The 18,955-nt window shown below is 46.7% G+C and overlaps 1 protein-coding gene across 1 annotated transcript in view; it reads left to right on the forward strand.

The window, feature by feature from the left end:
• The window catches only part of Itgam (integrin subunit alpha M), a 28,062-nt gene extending 10,080 nt beyond the window's left edge, over window positions 1–17,982 (forward strand). Inside the window, 20 exon segments of the mRNA XM_042054152.1 lie at window positions 3,456–3,636; window positions 3,639–3,679; window positions 3,765–3,899; window positions 3,901–3,975; window positions 7,544–7,674; window positions 7,763–7,926; window positions 10,399–10,559; window positions 10,652–10,783; window positions 11,115–11,188; window positions 11,398–11,539; window positions 11,631–11,753; window positions 12,247–12,326; window positions 13,413–13,496; window positions 13,760–13,835; window positions 15,210–15,317; window positions 15,442–15,525; window positions 15,622–15,735; window positions 15,858–15,959; window positions 16,195–16,305; window positions 16,741–17,982. Of these exon segments, the coding sequence (XP_041910086.1) occupies window positions 3,456–3,636; window positions 3,639–3,679; window positions 3,765–3,899; window positions 3,901–3,975; window positions 7,544–7,674; window positions 7,763–7,926; window positions 10,399–10,559; window positions 10,652–10,783; window positions 11,115–11,188; window positions 11,398–11,539; window positions 11,631–11,753; window positions 12,247–12,326; window positions 13,413–13,496; window positions 13,760–13,835; window positions 15,210–15,317; window positions 15,442–15,525; window positions 15,622–15,735; window positions 15,858–15,959; window positions 16,195–16,305; window positions 16,741–16,812 (2,190 nt within the window). The 3' untranslated portion in view covers window positions 16,813–17,982.
• The last annotated feature ends 973 nt before the right edge of the window (window positions 17,983–18,955 follow it).

Raw genomic sequence — 18,955 nt, forward strand, 5'->3', positions numbered from 1 at the left:
CTCTCTCTCTCTCGTGTGTGCACCTGTGCTTTCTCAAAATGTATCATGAACCATGTCTTAGTCACTGGTTCTGCTGCTGTGAAGACACACCATGACCAAGGCAGCTCTTAGAAAAGACAGCATTTCATTGGGAGCTTGCTTACAATTTTAGAGGTTTAGTTCATTATCATCATGGCGGGAGAACGGGGACACATCTCTGCAGCAGTAGCTGAAAGCTACATCCTGATCTATTGGCTGAGAGAGCGAAATAAAGGAACACTGGGCTTTTGAAAACCTCAGGGCTGGAGAGATGACCCAGGCGGTTAAGAGCACTGGCTTTATTTCTGGAGGTCCTGAGTTCAATTCCCAGAAACCACCTCTGTAATGAGACTGGTGCCCTCTGCTGGTGTGCAGGCATGCAAGCAGGCAGAACACTGCATACATAATAAACAAAACAAACAAACAAATCTAAAAGAAGAAGAAAGAAAAGAAAACCCCCAAACCCTCCAGATATGTTGTTCACCTTTTAATTTTTTTGTTGGTTTTTATTGAGTTCTACATTTTCTCTTTCTCTGTTCCCCTCCCTGTCTCTCCCCTCCCCACTTCAGCCCTCTCCCAAGGTCCCCATGCTCCCCAATTTACTCAGGAGATCTTGGTCTTTTTATACTTCCCATGTAGATTAGATCTATGTAGTCCTCTCTTAGTGTCCCTCATTGTTGTCTAAGTTCTCTGGGATTGTGATTTGTAGGTTGGCTTTCTTTGCTTTATGTTTAAAAATCACCTATGAGTAAGTACATGTGATAATTGTTTTTCTGTGTCTGGGTTACCTCACTCAAAATATTTTTTTCTAGCTCCATTCCATTTTCCTGCAAAATTCAAGCTGTCATTATTTTTTCTGCTGTGTAGTACTCCATTGTGTAAATGGACCACCTTTTTTATTAATCCATTCTTTGGTCGAGGGGCATTTAGGTTGTTTCCAGGTTCTGGCTATGACAAACAATGCTACTATGAACATAGTTGAGGCACATGTCCTTGTGGCACAATTGAACATCTTTTGGATATATACCCAAAAGTGGTATTGCTGGGTCTTGAGGAAGGTTGTTTCCTAATTTTCTGAGAAATCACTACACTGACATCCAAAGGGGGGCTGTAACCAACTTGGCATTTCCATAAGCAATGCAGAAGTATTCCCTTTCCCCCCACAACCTCTCCAGCATAAGTTGTCATCAGTATTTTTGATTTTGGCCATTCTCACAGGTGTAAGATGAAATCTCAGAGTTGTTTTGATTTGGCATTTCTCTGATGACTAAGGATGTTGAACAGTTCCTTAAGTGTCTTTCAGCCATTTTAGATTGCTCTGTTGAGAAGTTCTCTGTTTAAGAGTCTGTACTTCATTTTTTTATTGGATTGATGTATTCTTTTGGTGTCCAATTTCTTGAGTTCTTTGTATATTTTGGAGATCAGACCTCTGTCTGATGTGGGGTTAGGTGAAGATCTTTTCCCATTCTGTAGGCTGTCATTTGCCTTGTTGACCATGTCCTTTGATTTAGAGAAGCTTTTCAGTTTTCAGGAGGTCCCATTTATTATTGTTTCTTCTCAGTATCTGTTGCTGCTGGGGTTATATTTAGAAAGTGGGTCTCCTGTGCCAATGTGTTCAAGTGTACTTCTCACTTTCTCTTGTATAAGGTTCAGTGTGGCTGGGCTTTATGTGAGGGTCTTTGATCCATTGGACTTGAGTTTTGTGCATGGTGATAGATATGGGTCTATTTTCATTCTTCTACATGTTCAATATCTAGTATGCCAGCACCACTTGTTAAATTGCTCTCTTTTTCTATTTGATATGTTTTGATTCTTTGTCAAAGATCAGGTGTTCAAAGGAGTGTGGATTAATATCTGGGGTCTTCTATTAGGTTCCATTGGTTCTCCTGTCTGTTTTTATGCCAATACCAGGCTGTTTTCAGTACTGTAGCTCTGTAGTAGGATTTGAAGTCAGGAAGTTGTGATGCCTCCAGAAGATCCTTTATTATACAGGATTGTTTTGGCTATCCTGGGTTTTTTGCTTTTCCATATGAAGTTGAGTACCGTTCTTTCGAGGTCTGTGAAGAATTTTGCTGGGATTTTGATGGGCATTGCATTGAATCTGTAGATTGCTTTTTGGTAAGATTACCATTTTTACTCTGATAATTCTGCCTACCCAAGAGCATGGGAGATTGTTTCCACTTTCTGATGTCTTCTTCAATTTCTTTCTTTAAAGATTTAAAGTTCTTGTCATACAAGTCTTCCACTTGTTTGGTTAGAGTTACTCCGAGATATTTTATGCTATTTGTGGCTATTGTGAAGGGTGTTGTTTCTCTGATTTCTTTCTTAGCCCTTTATTATCTGTGTACAGCGGGGCTACTGATTTTTGAGTTAATCTTGTTCCTGCTACATTACTGAAAGTATTTATTTATTTATTTATTTATTTATTTATTTATTTATTTATTTATTTTGGTTTTTCAAAGACAGGGTTTCTCTGCAGCTTTTTTAGAGCCTGTCCTGGACCTAGCGTCTTGTAGACCAGGCTGCCTCGAACTCACAGAGATCCGCCTGCCTCTGCCTCCCGAGTGCTGGGATTAAAGGCGTGCACCACCACCGCCCGGCTACTGAAAGTATTTATGAGTCGTAGAAGTTTCTTGGTAGAATTTTTGGGTCGCTTATGTAAACTATCATATCATCAGCAAACAGTGAGAGTTTGACTTCTTTTTTAATTTGTATTTCCTTGATCTCTTTTCGGTGTCTTATTGCTCTAGCTAGGACCTCAAGAACTATATTGAATAGATATGGAGAGAGTGGACAACCTGGTCTTTTTCCTGATTTTAGTGGCATCGTTGGGAGTTTCTCTCCATTTAGTTTGATGTTGGCTGTTGGCTTGCTGTAGATTGCCTTTATTATGTTTAGGTATGTTCCTTGTATCCCTGTTCTCTCCAAGACCTTTATCATGTAGGGATGTTGTATTTTGTCAGGTGTTCACCTTTAATTCCAGCACTGGTGAGGCAGAGGTAGGCAGATCTTTGTGAGTTCAAGACCAACCTGGTCTACAAAGCAAATTCCAGGACAGCTAGGGCTGTTAACACAGAGAAACCCTGTCTTGAAAAATTAACAAAAACAAAACAACAAAACAAAAAAAAGAATAAAAAAGAAAAGAAAAGAAAACCTCAAAATCCATCCCCAGTCACATACTTCTTCCAACAAGGACATGTCTCTTAGTCCTGTAGTCCTGTCAAAGAGTTCCATTCCCTGGTGACTAAACATTCAAATATGTGAGCCAATGGGGGTCATTCTTATTCAAGTCAACACAAGTCACATAGAAAATCCTGTCTTCTCCAACCCCCCTCCCCCACAGTCACTATCTGGTTCTCCTTCTTCCTTTCAGACAAGTCTTACCTATCTCCCTATGCAACCCTGAACTCCTGATCCTCCTACCTCTGCCTTCCTAGTGCTGGTACGCACCACCAAATCTGGCTTCTTCACAGACAGGAATCTCCCAGAGGTGTGTGATCTTCCCCCATCTCTTTCAGATCGGCTCTTACTTTGGGGCCTCCCTCTGTTCCGTGGACATGGATGGTGATGGCAATACCAACTTGATCCTCATCGGGGCGCCTCATTACTATGAGCAGACCAAGGAGGCCAGGTGTCAGTGTGTCCTTGCCTAGAGGGGTAAGTGATGGATGGATGGGCCAGATGCGGCTGGGTGTGAGGTGGAGGGTTGCCAGGGTTTTGGGCCTGTCACTGTTTCTGTTTAGCAGAGGGCTCGGTGGCGGTGTGAAGCCATTCTCCACGGCGAGCAGGGCCATCCCTGGGGTCGCTTCGGGGCAGCTTTGACGGTCCTGGGAGATGTGAATGGGGACAAGCTGACAGATGTGGCCATCGGGGCTCCAGGAAGAGCAGGAGAACCAGGGAGCTGTCTACATCTTTCACGGAGCATCAACGGTCAGCATCAGCACCCCTCACAGCCAGGTAAGTCCCTGCTGCTAACCTGGCACGGCACTGACTTGTGTGATCTGGACCCTCTGGTTTAAAACTGCTGGATCGGTTTTCCTACACACCTTCCAGAACCTTAAGGACAGTAACACACCCTTCACGCTGCCTCAGAGAATCTCCAGCCTAGATGAACTCTCTGTAAGGGTAGGCGGTGCTTTGGGGACACCCACACTCAGCTTTATTGACAAGGCCTGGGGCTGTAGCTGGCAGGCCGCAGCTGTGAGGGTGTAAAAGTGCTCAGCACTGGCTGTGGACCCGCAGTTAGGGCCAGATGAAGGGGTGCATAACATCGTACATTGTGTAGCTCCTTTCTCTGGAACCCCCATTCTGGCTGAGGAACCAAGAGTTTTGTTCTCCCCAGATCTGTCCTGATTTTAGTACTGAAAAATCCTATGTCCTAGGAAACCCATACAGTTGGACACTTTACAAGAACCTACTGATCTAGGGATTTTATGAGATTCCTGAGTTTGCCTTAAAATTCTGCTGTTGCTATATTAAGTCTGTGTGTGTTGCATGTGTGTGTGTGTGTGTGTGTGTGTGTGTGTGTCTGTGTACACTCTGTGGGTAATGTGGAGGTCAAAGACTGGTGGTGAGCTACTCTTTCTCTGTCCCCCAGCCAGCTCCCCAGTCCCAGTCACCACACAGAGACTTGTTATTAATTATGAAAGCTCAGCATATGGCTTTGGCTTGTTTCTAACTAGTTCTTATAACTTAAATTAACCCATTTCTATCAGTTTACGTGCTGACACATGGCTCATGGCTTGTTACCCTCATCTCCCAGCATTCTCTCTCTTGCCCCTGCCTAGCTATTGGACGTCTAGCTTTTGATTAAACCAGTGACAATGGCTTGCTTTCACACAGTGTAAAGGGATTTCCCACAACACTTTTCAGTCACGTCTCTACTTTATTCGCCTCCTCCCCTCTCGTCTTCTTTTGAGACAAGGTCTTCCTACGTAGCCTTGGCTGGCCTGAAATGCACCATGCAGATCAGGCTAGCCCTCAAACTCATAGAGATCCGCATGTGTCTGCCTCCATAGTACCCAGCCCCTTTCTCGTGTTTTTGATGTTTTGAAAATTACATTTTATTTTAAAGACTTATTTTATTTATTTATTTATTTATTTATTTATTTATTTATTTATTTATTTATTTATTTGTGTGTGTGTGTGTATGGCTGGATGAGCTTATGTGCACCCATGCCTGCAGATGCCCATAGAAGTCAGAGGGTAGAGGTTTCCTGAAGCTGGAGTCACAGGCAGTTGTTAGCTGCCTGATGTGGGTGCCAGGAATCAACCCTGAGTCCTCTGTAAGAGCAGTAAGTGCTCCTAAGTGCTGAGTTTCCTCTCTAGCCCCCAAATTAAGTTCTTTGCCATTTTCACACACTTATACAATACATTCTGAACTCTCTCGCCCCATCTTCCCTCGTCTCCTCCTAGCTCTCCTTCCTCCCCACATAGCCATCCTCATGTGTTTTGTTTTGATTTGAGACTCATTAAGGTTGATCAGGGCCAACTGTGTGACCATGGGTTTGGAGCCCTCTGCTTGAGCCTGGTGAATTCACCAGGTTCAACCTGATGGCAGTAATTCCCTAATTCCCAGACTCTGCCAGTGCCTACTTGTTCAGCAGGGGGCATGGCAGACCCTCAAGCCCCTTCTCCATCAGTGATTGGCTGTTGACAGCCCATTCTTGTTTGGGCTCAGTTTTGGCAAGTGTGTTTGCATTGAGTGGTGTGGTAGGGCGTGTGGATGTGCCACTGTTCCTTCAAGATTCTTCTGCTGATCCTTTTGCATGAAATTGAGATGTGGGATTTCTGGATCACGTGACAGCCCTAAAAGCCTGGATTCTGCACGCAAAAGAAAACAGGCAGTCTATCCCTCTGTGCTTGGCTTATCTTGCTCACCAGGATCATTTTATTTCCATTTATCATTGCCGATGACCTGGGTCTTGCTGTTTTGGCTGGCCTGGCCAGCCAGCAAGCCCAAATGATTCCTGTGTCTCCACCCTCCAGGGCTGGGCTGCAGGCTGTCATGCCCTGTATTCACACGGTGCTAGGGGTTCAGGTTCTCTCATAGTTGGACAGCCTGTCCTTTACCCACTGAGACGTCTACCCAGCTTCGTTCTTGTGTTTTTCCATCTGTCTGTCTGTCTGCCTGCTGTCTGTCTGTCTACCTACCTGTCTGTCTATCATCTATCTATCTATCTATCTATCTATCTATCTATCTATCTATCTATCATCTATCTATCTATCTATCAATCATCTATCTATCTATCTATCTATCTATCTATCTATCTATCTATCTGTTCCGAGACGAGGTCTCACTCCGTACTCAGGCTGGCCTGGAATTCGTGATCCTCCTGCCGGAGCCCCCAATCCTACAATTACAGTTCTGTTTCCATGCCCAGCATTTTCTTTCTCTTTGATGCATTTTAAATTAAGTTGCACCATCAGTTCTCTCTGTCCTTAATAATGCTGACACGTAGGTTATTAACTAGAATATGTGTTCGCAGTTATTTTAAGACAAAGCACATAAGTATTTACTCAGTGAGTCTTGACGGATGTACCTCATATCCTTTCCAATATACAGACATGTTGCTGGATGTGGTGGAACACGCCAGTAATGTCAGAACACAGGTAGGCAGAGGTAGGGAAAGGCCCTCTTGGGCTACCTAGCAAGTTCAAGGCTAGCTTGAGCCATATATCCGGATCTTGTTACAGCCTTTCCAAACCTCAGTCTTCCTCACACAGTATAGGACGTTTCCTCCCCAGCCAATTCCTAGCCCGCCTCCTACCCCAGGAACAACCACACTTCGGATTATCTTCTGCCAGCTGGGCCCTTTCTCTGCTGAGAGCCTTGCTGGCCCCACACTGCTTGGTTTTATTTAGCGCTGGCTTCCCACCGTTGAGGGTGTTACTGTGTTTATTGCCAATGCCTTCTTTCTCTTCGTACTTCTTGTATTTATATGAGAGTTTGGGGCTGGTGAGAAGGCTCAGTAGGTAGACACTTACTGCCAATCTGATGACCTGAGTTTGCTCCCGGGACTCACATGATGAAAGGAGAAAACTGGTTCTTAAAAGTTGTCCTCTGACCTTTAACATGAACGCTTCCTCAAGGAAGGTAAATGTAACGAAAGAGATAATTTTGAGCTGGGCAGTGGTGGCGCACGCCTTTAATCCCAGCACTTGGGAGGCAGGGGCAGGCAAATCTCTGTGAGTTCGAGGCCAGCCTGGTCTACAAGAGCTAGTTCCAAGGTAGCTGTTACACAGAGAAACCCTGTCTTAGGGAAAAAAAAAAGAGATAATTTTGGTTTGATCAATATTCAATGTTTAGATTTTTCTAATCATGTAATTTCTTTCCTGTAAAATTTTTAACTTTCTTTCTTTAGGAAACTCAGATAATCCAGAACAGTTTTGGGTACCATTTGGAGATCGTGACTTAGTGGGTTCTTAGTGGGTCTTAAGCCATCTGAATGTGGTAATGAAGAGAGCCTCTGCCTCGGTGCCCAGTCACATTCTTCCTCCTTCCTCTCTCCTTTCCTGCCCTCAGCGCATCGCAGGTGCCGGCTTCTCCCCCAAACTCCAGTACTTCGGTCAGTCGCTGAGTGGAGGCAAGGACCTCACAATGGACGGCCTGACAGACCTAGCTGTGGGGGCCCAGGGGCACCTCCTGCTGCTCAGGTGAGAACCCCTCTGATCGCGCCAGCTCTTTGCCTTTGGAATGTTTCTGCCGTCTCCTGTTCCTGATGACTCTCTGGTATCCCTCTAGAGCCCAACCCGTGTTAAGACTTGAGGCAACCATGGAATTCATTCCCAATATTCTAGCAAGGAGTGTGTTTGAATGTCAGAATCAAGCATCAAGAAACAAGGATGCTGGGGAGGTCAGAGTCTGCCTCCGTGTCCGCAAGAGCACTAGGGATCGGCTGCAAGAAGGTGAGAGGTGCTGGCTGAACCTCCGGGTTTCCACGACAGCGTGTCATCTCCGTTTGCCCAGGCTTCTAGCAGAAGAAAGTTCTGGCTGGTGCTGACAGCCTTTTAAAGCCTGGCTAGATTGAACAGGGAAGCTCAGCAACTGTCACAGAGAAATGACCAGGTGATACTTGTGTGTTGTGTCAGTAGTCCAGAGAACCAGCACCCCAAGTCTGTGAGAAAACTGGGCTCCCTTCCTTCCTTCCTTCCTTCCTTCCTTCCTTCCTTCCCTCTCTTCCTCTCTCCCTCCCTCTCTCCTTCCCTCCCTCCCTCCCTCCCTCCCTCCCTCCTTCCTTCCTTCCCTCCCTTCCTCCTTTCCTCCCTCCCTCCCTCCCTCCTTCCTTTCTTTCCTTCTTTTATTCTTTCTTTCTCTTTTTTTAAATGTAAGAATATCTGTTCATAGTTTTGTATTTTCATTACATCTATTATGTATGTTTAAAATTTACATAGATTGTTATACTCTATATATCCACCTGAAACTTCCTGTTTTTAATTAATGCAATAATAGTAAGACAATAAAGTATTTTTTTCAAGGCAAAGTCTCATGTAGACAGAGCTGACCTTAGTCATATGCCCAGGAAGATGACCTCTACCCCCATGCACTAGAAGAACTACCTTACCCAGTTCTGTGAACTCAGAACTTGGTGTATGCTAGGCAAACACTTTATAGCTGAGGACACCCCTAACTTAACATTTTTATCATTATCTACCCAAAGTGGTTTTTCAATGACTATTTTAAACATACAAAGCTAGAGACATATATATTTCTTTCTCAGACAAGTTTTACAGCATTTCCAAACATGCTTCATTCAGCTCTTTTTAAAATTTTTTTAAAGGAATCTTTAAAAATTACTTTGAAGGAAGATTTATTATATTCTTAATTGTGTGTCCCTTTAATCATGTGTATGTCTCTGTGTAGGTTTGTGCACAGGACTGTGGGTGCCCACAGAGGCCAGAGGAGGGCGCTGGATCCCTGGAGCTGGAGTCACAGGCAGTGTCAGCTGCTTGGCAAGGGTGCTGGGGGAGAACTCCTGTCCTCTGATAGAGCAGTGTGTGCTCAGAGCTACCAAACCTCATCTCCAGCTCCTCAAATCACTTTTTTGTTTGTTTTGTTTTTGCTATGTAGAACATGATTCAACATCAAATGGATCAAGAACTTCAATATAAGACCAACATAGTTTTTTTAAATTAATTATCTTACAATATTTACCTTCTTTTGTAGCATTTTCATACATACTTATTTTCGGTTGCCTCCCCATCTCCGTGTTTCCAACCCCACGTAACCCCTGCCCTCCAGTATCCTCTCTGTTCTTTCCTGTCACATGGGTCCCGTCACTCTCCTTGCTCCTCATGGTGGCCCCTGTCACTTTCTGTCCTCTCCACACTCTCTCCCATCAGAAGTGAGATCCTGTCAGAGACAGAAGCCAGGATCCACACAGGAGAGAGAACATTTGGGGTCTGCCCTTCCAAGTTGACACTTGCTCACTTAATCTAGTATTTTCCAGTTCCATCCGTTTTCAAGCAGCTTTATTCTCAAGCTAGAGAGAGCTGCCTTGGGAGATTCAATTGATCAAGTCGAACAGGGTTTTTGTTGCCAGTGGCCTGGCTTCTTCCCTGCCCCCTGTTCTTAAAGAGAAGCATTGTGCTTTGGCAGGAGAATAGCAATGGCTGACACGGAGAGAAACAGGAAGAGGAGAATAGATGTTTTTCCAGCTTCATTCTTACCGGTCAGAAGAGATACCTTGGCTAGAAATAGAAATGTTTTGGAGACTAGGAACAGTAGGGAGAAGGTATCATAAAATCTACATAGAAATTCTTCTCAGGCAGTTTACCACTAAACTGTGAATGCCCAGATTAGAATATCAGAGCCAAACTAGCAAACAACAAAGACAAAGCAAAACTTTGAAAGGAGCATAAATAGCTTTTTAATATCTTACAGAATAGAGAGCATCCTTCCCCGCCCCCGAGACAGGCTTTCTCTGTGTAATGGCTCTGGCTGTCCTGAAACTCCAGACTAGACTAGACCAGGCTGGCCTTGAACTCACAGAGATCTGCCTGCCTCTGCCTCCCGAGTGCTGGGATTAAAGGTATGAGCCACCACCGTCCGGCATTGAACCTTTTTACCTTTTTGTGTTTTTTGTTTTTCCTGGAGCTGAGGACCAAACCAGGGCCTTGCATTTGCTAGACAAGTGCTCTACCACTGGGCTAAATCTCCAACCCTAGCCACACTTTTTGAGGGCTTTACTCAGTGGGCACGACCTCATTTCTTCTTCTTTTTAACCCCTTGAGGGCCATTGTTACTATTCCTTCTTGGAAAGTAATGAATTAAGACAGAGGCCAGCTGATAGGTGGATAATCACACAGCTGGGAGCCGAGCTGTGGTCTCCGACCTCTGCCTGTCTGACTGCTTCCTCACACCGCACCCTCTCCTCTCAGGAGATATCCGGAGCACTGTCACTTACGACCTGGCGTTAGACCCTGGACGCACACAGGCCCGTGTCCGTGCCATCTTTGCAGAGACAAAGAACAACACTCGCCGGAGGGTCCAGGTCCTTGGCTTGGCACGGAAATGTGAAACCCTGAAGCTGCAGTTACCGGTGAGCAGGCAAAGGGCGGAGCTCCTGGCTGGGGATGGGGTGGACTCAGGACACTGCAGAAGGCAGAGCCCCAAATCCCCACTTTCCCTTAGGTCTGTGTGGAGGACTCAGTGAGTCCCATCGTCCTGCGCCTCAACTATACGCTGGTGGGGGAGCCCTTGGGCTTCTCTAGGGATCTCCGGCCCGTTCTGGCTGTAGATGCTCAGAGGCTCTTCACAGCTATGGTGAGTCCTGGAGTTGGGGCCTTGCAGGAGTAGAGAACAGAACAGAAAGAGTTTGCTGAAACATTTTTATTTTATATAATTTCATTTAAACATTTTTGTTGTTGTTGTTGTTGTTTGTTTTTGTTTTTCAAGACAGGGTCTCTCTGTCCTGGCATCAGCTCTGTAGACCAGGTTGGCCTCAAACTCACAGAGATCCTTCTGCCTCTGCCTCATGAGTGCTGGGAGTAAAGGTGTGCACCACCACCTGGTGTTCATTTAAACATTTTTAAAAAATCGTTCCCCTTAACCATTTCTGTTTTTTTTTTTCATTTCAATGATGTGCCCTGTCCAGCTTCCCTTTGAGAAGAACTGTGGCAACGACAGCATTTGCCAGGACGACCTCAGCATCACTCTGAGTTCTGTGGGGTGAGTGTCCTTCTGGCATCGCCTCCCTTAAACCTGAATCCTGGTCCCCAAGGGAGCCCAGGCTTCTTCAGAGATATTTGTGCACCACAAGGTTCCTTGTGCCTGCTCTGTTACATTCCTGCCTCTCCAAGTTTCCGCAGCCTGTCTATATCAAACCAGACGTGCTGAGGTGAAGCCCTTGGTACCTCATGGTCTTGTTATTCTCACAGCTGGGACACTTTGGTGGTGGGAGACCCTCGGGACTTCAACCTGAGGGTGACAGTGAGAAATGACGGTGAAGACTCCTACGGGACCACGGCTACCTTCTACTACCCGGCTGGCTTGTCTTACCGGAAGGTGTCAGCGAGTCAGGTAGCCAAATCCTCTCCCGTCTCCGGGCTCTGCTTTCCTCGCCCCTGTGGCTGGCAGTTGAGGGTACTACATTTGCCTGCCTTGGTTCCAGAACCCGCTTACCCAGAAGCCTTGGCGTGTGGCAGCTGAGCCCAGCTCCTCCACTGAAGGGCACCGGGCTCTGAAAAGTACCACCTGGAACATAAATGCCCCCATCTTTCCTGCTAACTCCGAGGTCAGAGCTCCAGCCCCTGCTGTCCTTCTGTTTGCTGTCATCCTATGGAATTCTTCTTCTTCTCACTTCTCCCCATCCTAAGGGAGAAGCCATCCCTTTCTACAAACTGGCTTTATTGATCCCATAAACCTCCCACAGTGTACAATTCAGTGGCGTTTAAGTATTCGCAGAGGTTTGCATCCACCACTCTGCTCAATCTGAGACCTTGCTAATAGCCCCTGGGGCCTCCCAATCCACCTTCTCTGCATGGATTCGCCTCTCCTGGATATCTCTCATCCATAGACACATACAGCGTGGTCCTCTGGGATTGGCTTCTTTTCACCAGCATCGTATTTTCCAGGATCACTTGACTGTCAGTTCTTCTTTTTATTTCCGAACAATATTCTCAGACATGGGCAGGCCATGTCTGATTTATCGCATTCCATGGCTGGTGGGCTGCTGTGCTGTGTTTTCTCTACTATTTTAAATCACCGTTTCCGTTCTCCATCTCTAGGTCACCTTCACTGTCACGTTTGATGTGGACTCCGATGCTTCCCTTGGGAACAAACTGCTCCTCAAGGCCAACGTGACCAGGTACGTTCCCACATTCCGTGGTCACCCTCCCTTCTGAGGCCCAGCCAGGATGAATCATTTTCTTCTCTCTATCGGTTCTCTGTTTTGATGACTTTATTCATTCAGCAAACTGACTGAGCACGCACCCATGTGCCAGACATTGCTGGGGTCACGGTGGTGGATAAGGCAGTTGTGGTCACCCTCATGGACATTCAGTGGCACGGATAGGCAAGGAAACGGGTGATTACTGTATAGTATAAAATAAATGATGAGGGGCTGGGGGAGGTAGGGATGCCCAGTGCTCTGAGAAGATCCCTGAAGGAAACATAATTAGGTTGGGACTAAGTCAAGCAAAGACCTAAAGGTGGGAGGCAGCAAGACCTGGAGCTGGGAGGTATCTGGGCATGCTCCAGAATAGCCCGTGAGATGGCTCAGTGGGTGAAGCCTGGTGACCTGTGTTCCATCCTTGCAACCCATGTGAAACTGGAGGAGAGAGCTGACTCCATGAAGTTGTCCTCTGCCTTGTAACACATGTGTGGCGCTGTGTATGGACCCTCCTGCCACCCACATCTAAAAATACATAAGAGAGACCGCTGAGATAGCTCCCCAGGCAAGGCTGCCAAAGCCCAGTGACCCAAGTTCAATCCTTAGAACCCACATGGTGGGAGGAGCAAACCAATTCCCAGAAGTTGTTTTCTGACCTCCAAGTGTGTACTGTGGCATGTGTACACACACACACACACACACACACACACACACACTGTAAAAAGGAACAGTAGTTTGAGCACATGAAGCAGGATTTAAAGAGCTGGTGACAGTCAGACATGGCGGTAGCACGGGATCACTGAGGGCGCTGCCAGGAAGTTTGCTGTTTAGACTACTGGAGACACATTGTTACATTTACTTGTATATTAGGGCAAGGGTGGGGGCTGGGAGGAGCAGTCAGAGGCTGCCGGAGCTGTTGGAGTGAGTAGGGCCTGGGGAAGCAGAGATGGAGAGGACGGTGGGGACAGCAGACACGCAGACAGAGTGGATGCAGAGTGGGGGGGACACGGAGAGGATCACTCTCAGTTCTTAGAGCTGGCTGAGGACCTGCTTTCCTTTCAGTGAGAACAACATGTCCAGGACCCACAAAATGGAGGCTCAGTTGGAGTTGCCTGTGAAGTATGCTGTCTACATGGTTGTCACCAGGTGCTGCTCCACCCTGCTCTCCCCTGACAGCTGTGTGACTGTGTTCATGAGCTGTTTGTGCTGTGTGCATGCCATGTGCCTGCGTGGAGGAATGGTGTGTGTGTGTGTGTGTGTGCGCGCGCGCATGCACACGCGTGTGCGCGCATGCTGAAACCCACACAGAGTCTGACAGACGCTGCCCTCCCTGTGCTCTGTGTATTATGTCCAAGCAGGACACCTTCATGTTCTGTCACCTGTTGTCTACTCTTTTTTTTTTCTTTTAGTGATGAGAGTTCTACCAAATACCTCAACTTCACAGCTTCAGAGATGATCAGTCAGGACATACAGCATCAGTACCAGGTGAGGAGCAGGGGAAGCCTGGGTCCTGAGGGATGCTGGGAGGGAAGCTGATATGAAGGGAGGGCAGGAAGCAGTTGCAGGAAACGTGAATACTGTGCTTCCTGTGTGTTGGGCACACTTCTAAGTTTGTTCTATACTCCTCCCTCACAGATATGTACACATGTGTGCAGACACACAAACAGATACACATGCACATACACACACTCACATACTTACATGCATACATATGCACTCACACCATACATCACATACAGATCCACGTGCACACACAAACACTCATATGTGCATACACATGGATGCACATACTCTCACATATATGCTAGTACACAGATGCACATGCACATTGACAGATAATATGTACATACACACAGATGCGCGTGCACACACACATACATGCATACACATACAGATGCACATCCACATGCTCACATACACACATGCACACACACGGATACACATGTATATCCATACACTCACACACATACATGCATGCACACACACAGATGTACATCCACACACTCACATACCTACATCCACACACACACAGATGCACATCCTCTCTCTCTCTCTCTCTCTCTCTCTTTCTCTCTCTCTCTCTTTCTCTCTCTCTCTCACACACACACCAATGCAGTCCACACATTCACAGACACACACACATCCACACATTCACACACACACAGATGCACATCTATACATTCACACACACGGATGCACATCCACACATTCACACACACACAGATGCACATCCACACATTCACACACACACAGGAATGTACATCCACACATTCACACACACACACACACACACGGATGCACATCCACACATTCACACACACACACACGAATGCACATCCACACATTCACACACACACACACACATCCACACATTCATACATACACACATCCACACATTCACACACACATCCACACATTCACACACACATACACACGGATGAACATTCACACACTCACACACAAACACTTGTATGCACATCTACACATTCACACACACTTATACACATTCACACACATGGATGCACATGCATATCAACACACTCACACAAATACATGCACACACACACACACGCCCTCTGTCAGGACCCTGAACACTCTTGCTGTCCCTTATTTCCAGATGGAGAAACTGAGTCAGAGAGACATGAACTATGTCTAAATTCTCACAGCTGTCAAGTGACAGAGCTAGAACTTGAGATGGGCACGTCTATGTTTGGTGTTTGTTTCCGTGCTCCTGTCTCGCAGGAGAGCAGGACGCTTAGGCCTTATTCATGGTCCTGGGCTGTAGGAAATGAGGAGCCAGGTCTGAGAGCCAGCTGGGCCACAAGGCTAGAGCCCTCACCCCCCTCCTTTCTGATGCAGTTCAACAACCTGGGTCAGAGGAGCCTCCCCATCAGTGTGGTCTTCTGGATCCCCGTCCAGCTGAACAAGGTGACCATATGGGATCATCCCCAGGTCATCTTCTCCCAGGTGAGTCCAGCTGGGTCTCCAGAGTTCTCACCTTTTCCCACTCTCCCTTGGGCCCAGGCTGTTACCCTCTGGGTGGGACCAGAGTCCTCATTTCTCTCTCTTTTTGATGTCTGTCTTTCCTCAGAACCTCTCAAGTGCCTGTCACACCGAGCAGAAATCCCCCCTTCACTCCCAGTTCCAGGATGAGCTTGAGAAGACCCCAGTGCTTGTAAGAATATGGTGGACTCCAGCCTCGAGGCCACATGCACGGGCATTGTGGTCTGCCCCAGTCTTAGGCAGCTGTGTCTTTGGCCTTTTCTTCTAGAACTGCTCTGTTGCGGTCTGTAAGAGAATCCAGTGTGACCTCCCATCCTTCAACACTCAGGAAATGTTCAATGTCACCCTCAAGGGCAAACTGTCATTTGACTGGTATATCAAGGTAGGTTGTGTTTTGAGGCTTTCTGGGTATAGCGATACAGCCCAGAGCCAAGGCTTGGTTCTCTGGGTATAGCTATAACAGCCCAGAGCCCAGGCCTGGCTCCCATTCTGTTCTCTCCACAGACTTCTCATAAACACCTCCTGCTTGTGAGCACCGCTGAGATTGTGTTTAATGACTCTGTGTTTGCCCTACTCCCAGGGCAGGGGATGTTTGTGAAGTCCCAGGTACCCGTCTCAGGCACGGTGGAGCGGAGGGGCAGTGGGGCTGCTGGAGGGAGGAGGAAGCTGGACAGCGATCTCATCTCTGGGTTGGCAAGAGAAGCAGATGGGAAGAGAAATGAGGCCCGCAGCTGGCCTTGTGGATTGCAGGGAGGGAGTAGCCCTAGAGCTCAGGGAACTCTCCAGAAATTTGGGGGCATATCTCCCCTGCTGTACCCCTTTTCTTTCCTCTCTCCCCTAGACGCAGACCAAAGTAGAACCATATGAAGTTCACAACCCTGTTCCACTCATTGTGGGCAGCTCCATTGGGGGACTGGTTCTTTTGGCTCTCATTACTGCCGGCCTGTACAAGGTACTCCTCGATTCATTTCTGTCCCCTCCCCCCTCCTTAGCAGCTCCGTCCTTGGGTCTGACTCTCAGTATTGCTGCTCTCTATATGACTTTAGGCCATTGGAGGCTCTTCAGACCTCAGTTTCTCCAGTTGTAAAACAATAGTATTAACTAACAAAGAAAATGAGCGTAATACGCACAGAACAACTAGGATGGCCCCGGCTTACAAGGGTCACTGTATAAGGAGGCATTCGCCTTGTATTTTATATCTCTTTCCTAGCCTGATGCTGTTTCTCACCCTGCCTGACTTTCCCCACCTCCTGTCTCTTCTCTACTCTGCCACTCTGTGTCCCGCTTGGTCATGCTGTCTGATACGGTCTGTGTCTCTCCTGTCCTTCCTGATCTTAACCTGCAGCTGTGGACTCTGTGGCCTTACCCTCTGTCTTTACCCTGACAGTTTGGCTTCTTCAAGCGGCAATACAAGGACATGATGAACGAAGCTGCTCCCCAAGAAGCCCCGCCTCAGTAAAGGCCCTTTCTCCACGGAGCGACCTCTGCAATAGCCAGCAGGTCTGGTCAGACCAACACCCAGGTCCCACGGCTGATGGACAGACATACCCTCTAGGGGACTGTTGCAGTGTGTCTTATACAGGAATGGTTTGGGACGTGTGTGTGTGTGTATGTGTGTGTGTGTGTGTGTGTGTGTGTGGTGGGGCTCAGACATGTCTTGCACGTGGGCAAGGCCTTGAATCCATCCTCTCGGAGGGAAAGGAATCTTTTGGGTTTCCCACTGTGTAAGGGCAAACGCTAATGGACTTTTCTCTGGGCAAGACGATGGGACTTCGTGGGCAAGCATAGTGACGAGATGCTGTGGCTGTCCTCTCTGGAGGAAGTAGTATTTCCCTGCATGGATGAACTGCAGACTTGCAAGAGTCCAGGTACTGAGAATACATGAGAAGCTGGACTTGGACTAGAGAATGGGTGGCCCAACAAAAATGTCCAGTGAAGAATGAGAGATCTCCCAGGGACTGGAGAGATGACTTAGTGGTTAAGGGCACTTGTTGCTCATGCAGAGGACTGGGTTCAATTCCCAGTAACCAATAGCAGCTCTTAACAATCTGTCACTCCAAACCCAGGAAGTCTGAGAGATCTCCCACTACCTAGTTATTTATTGTTTTAACATTAATTTAGATATTTAAATTGATTAACCTGTCCACAGTACAAAAAATTGAAAGACATTTGAGAATGTATGGCAAAGGCTGGGGATGGCAGAGATCACACCTGGTCTAAGGCCTTGGGCTCAGCTTACAGCACTGAGGACCAAGGCAAAGCAAAAACCAATCTAAAAAGTGTATCATGAAAGACTCCTTTCTCAGGGGTATTCAAGGCTGTATGGTTAGAACCTACTTCAGAAAGATTGTAGGTATCTGTACACACACACTTGCGTGCACGCGCGCACACACACACAGAGTTTTAAACAAACGGTAACATAATTTTGTACTATTATGCATCTTGTCTTTTTATTAATATGCTCAAATAATTTTATAAGCTATAAAATACCGTAGCTGCAGAGTACAGTACTCCCCCATGTGACTATATCAATGTATTTAACCTGTCTCCTTTGCATATATTATTTCCAACTTCTTGCTATCCCAAACAATGCTGAATTAATAAATTGTACATATCTAAGTTTTACATATTTATCACAATAATTGATTGATATATTTCTAGACATTTGACTTCTACTGGAAGTGATACTAAGATAAAATTTTAGAAAAGTCGGGTGGTAGTAATGCCTTTAATTCCAGCACTTGGGAGGCAGAGGCAGGCAGATCTCTGTGAGTTCAAGGCCAGCCTGGTTTACAGAGCGAGTTCCAGGAAACAAAAAATTAGAGAGGAAGATGAGCTTTGTGGTGTACACTTATAGTTCTTTCTACTCAGAAGGCAGAAGCAATAGGCTTGTGAGTTCAAGGGCAGCCTGAGCTACAGAGTGAGTTCAAGGACAGCCCAAGTCACTTACCTAGACCTTTCTTGATAAAATAAATGGCTAAACAAGGGTTGGGGCTACAGCTTAGTGACTGAGCACTTGCTTAGCTTGCGCGAGGCCTTAGACTTTATCCTCAGTACCATTCCCAAAGAACTCAAGTGAGAAAGCATCCCACAAAATACCTACAGCTAGAGGGAGTTATCTGGGGAATGGAAGGCAGATGTCAGACCACGGGAGTGCCCTGTGAAGCTCTGGATCTTGATTCTGCTGGGAGACAGTGAATAGCACACACCTGAGTATCATGGGGCAGAAGGAGTGCACATGCACCATTTTCACATAGTCATACAACTGAGGCTATATAATACACACACACGTGCATGCTCGCACACATGCACATGCACACACATGCACACACATGTGTGTGTGGGGGAGAGTGTTAATCCCTTAACTCTTCCTGCTTGCAATGAATGTGAGTTGAGTTGGGTCTGGGCCAGAGCCAGAGGTGCTGCCAGTCAGAAGCCTGATGGAAGAGCACAGCTGGAAAGGCCGGTGGGGACTTGGCTGAGGCATTGCCAGCACTGGCTAGCAAGAGCACACACAGGAAAGTCTGATGGCTATTTCTAGATGGCTCTCCATCCTCCAGGGGAAGCCCAGTTCCTATCTCTTGCACCTTTGTGAATGTAGT

The sequence above is a fragment of the Arvicola amphibius genome, chromosome 1, assembly GCF_903992535.2.
Source record: "Arvicola amphibius chromosome 1, mArvAmp1.2, whole genome shotgun sequence".
In the NCBI taxonomy this organism is placed as follows: domain Eukaryota; kingdom Metazoa; phylum Chordata; class Mammalia; order Rodentia; family Cricetidae; genus Arvicola; species Arvicola amphibius.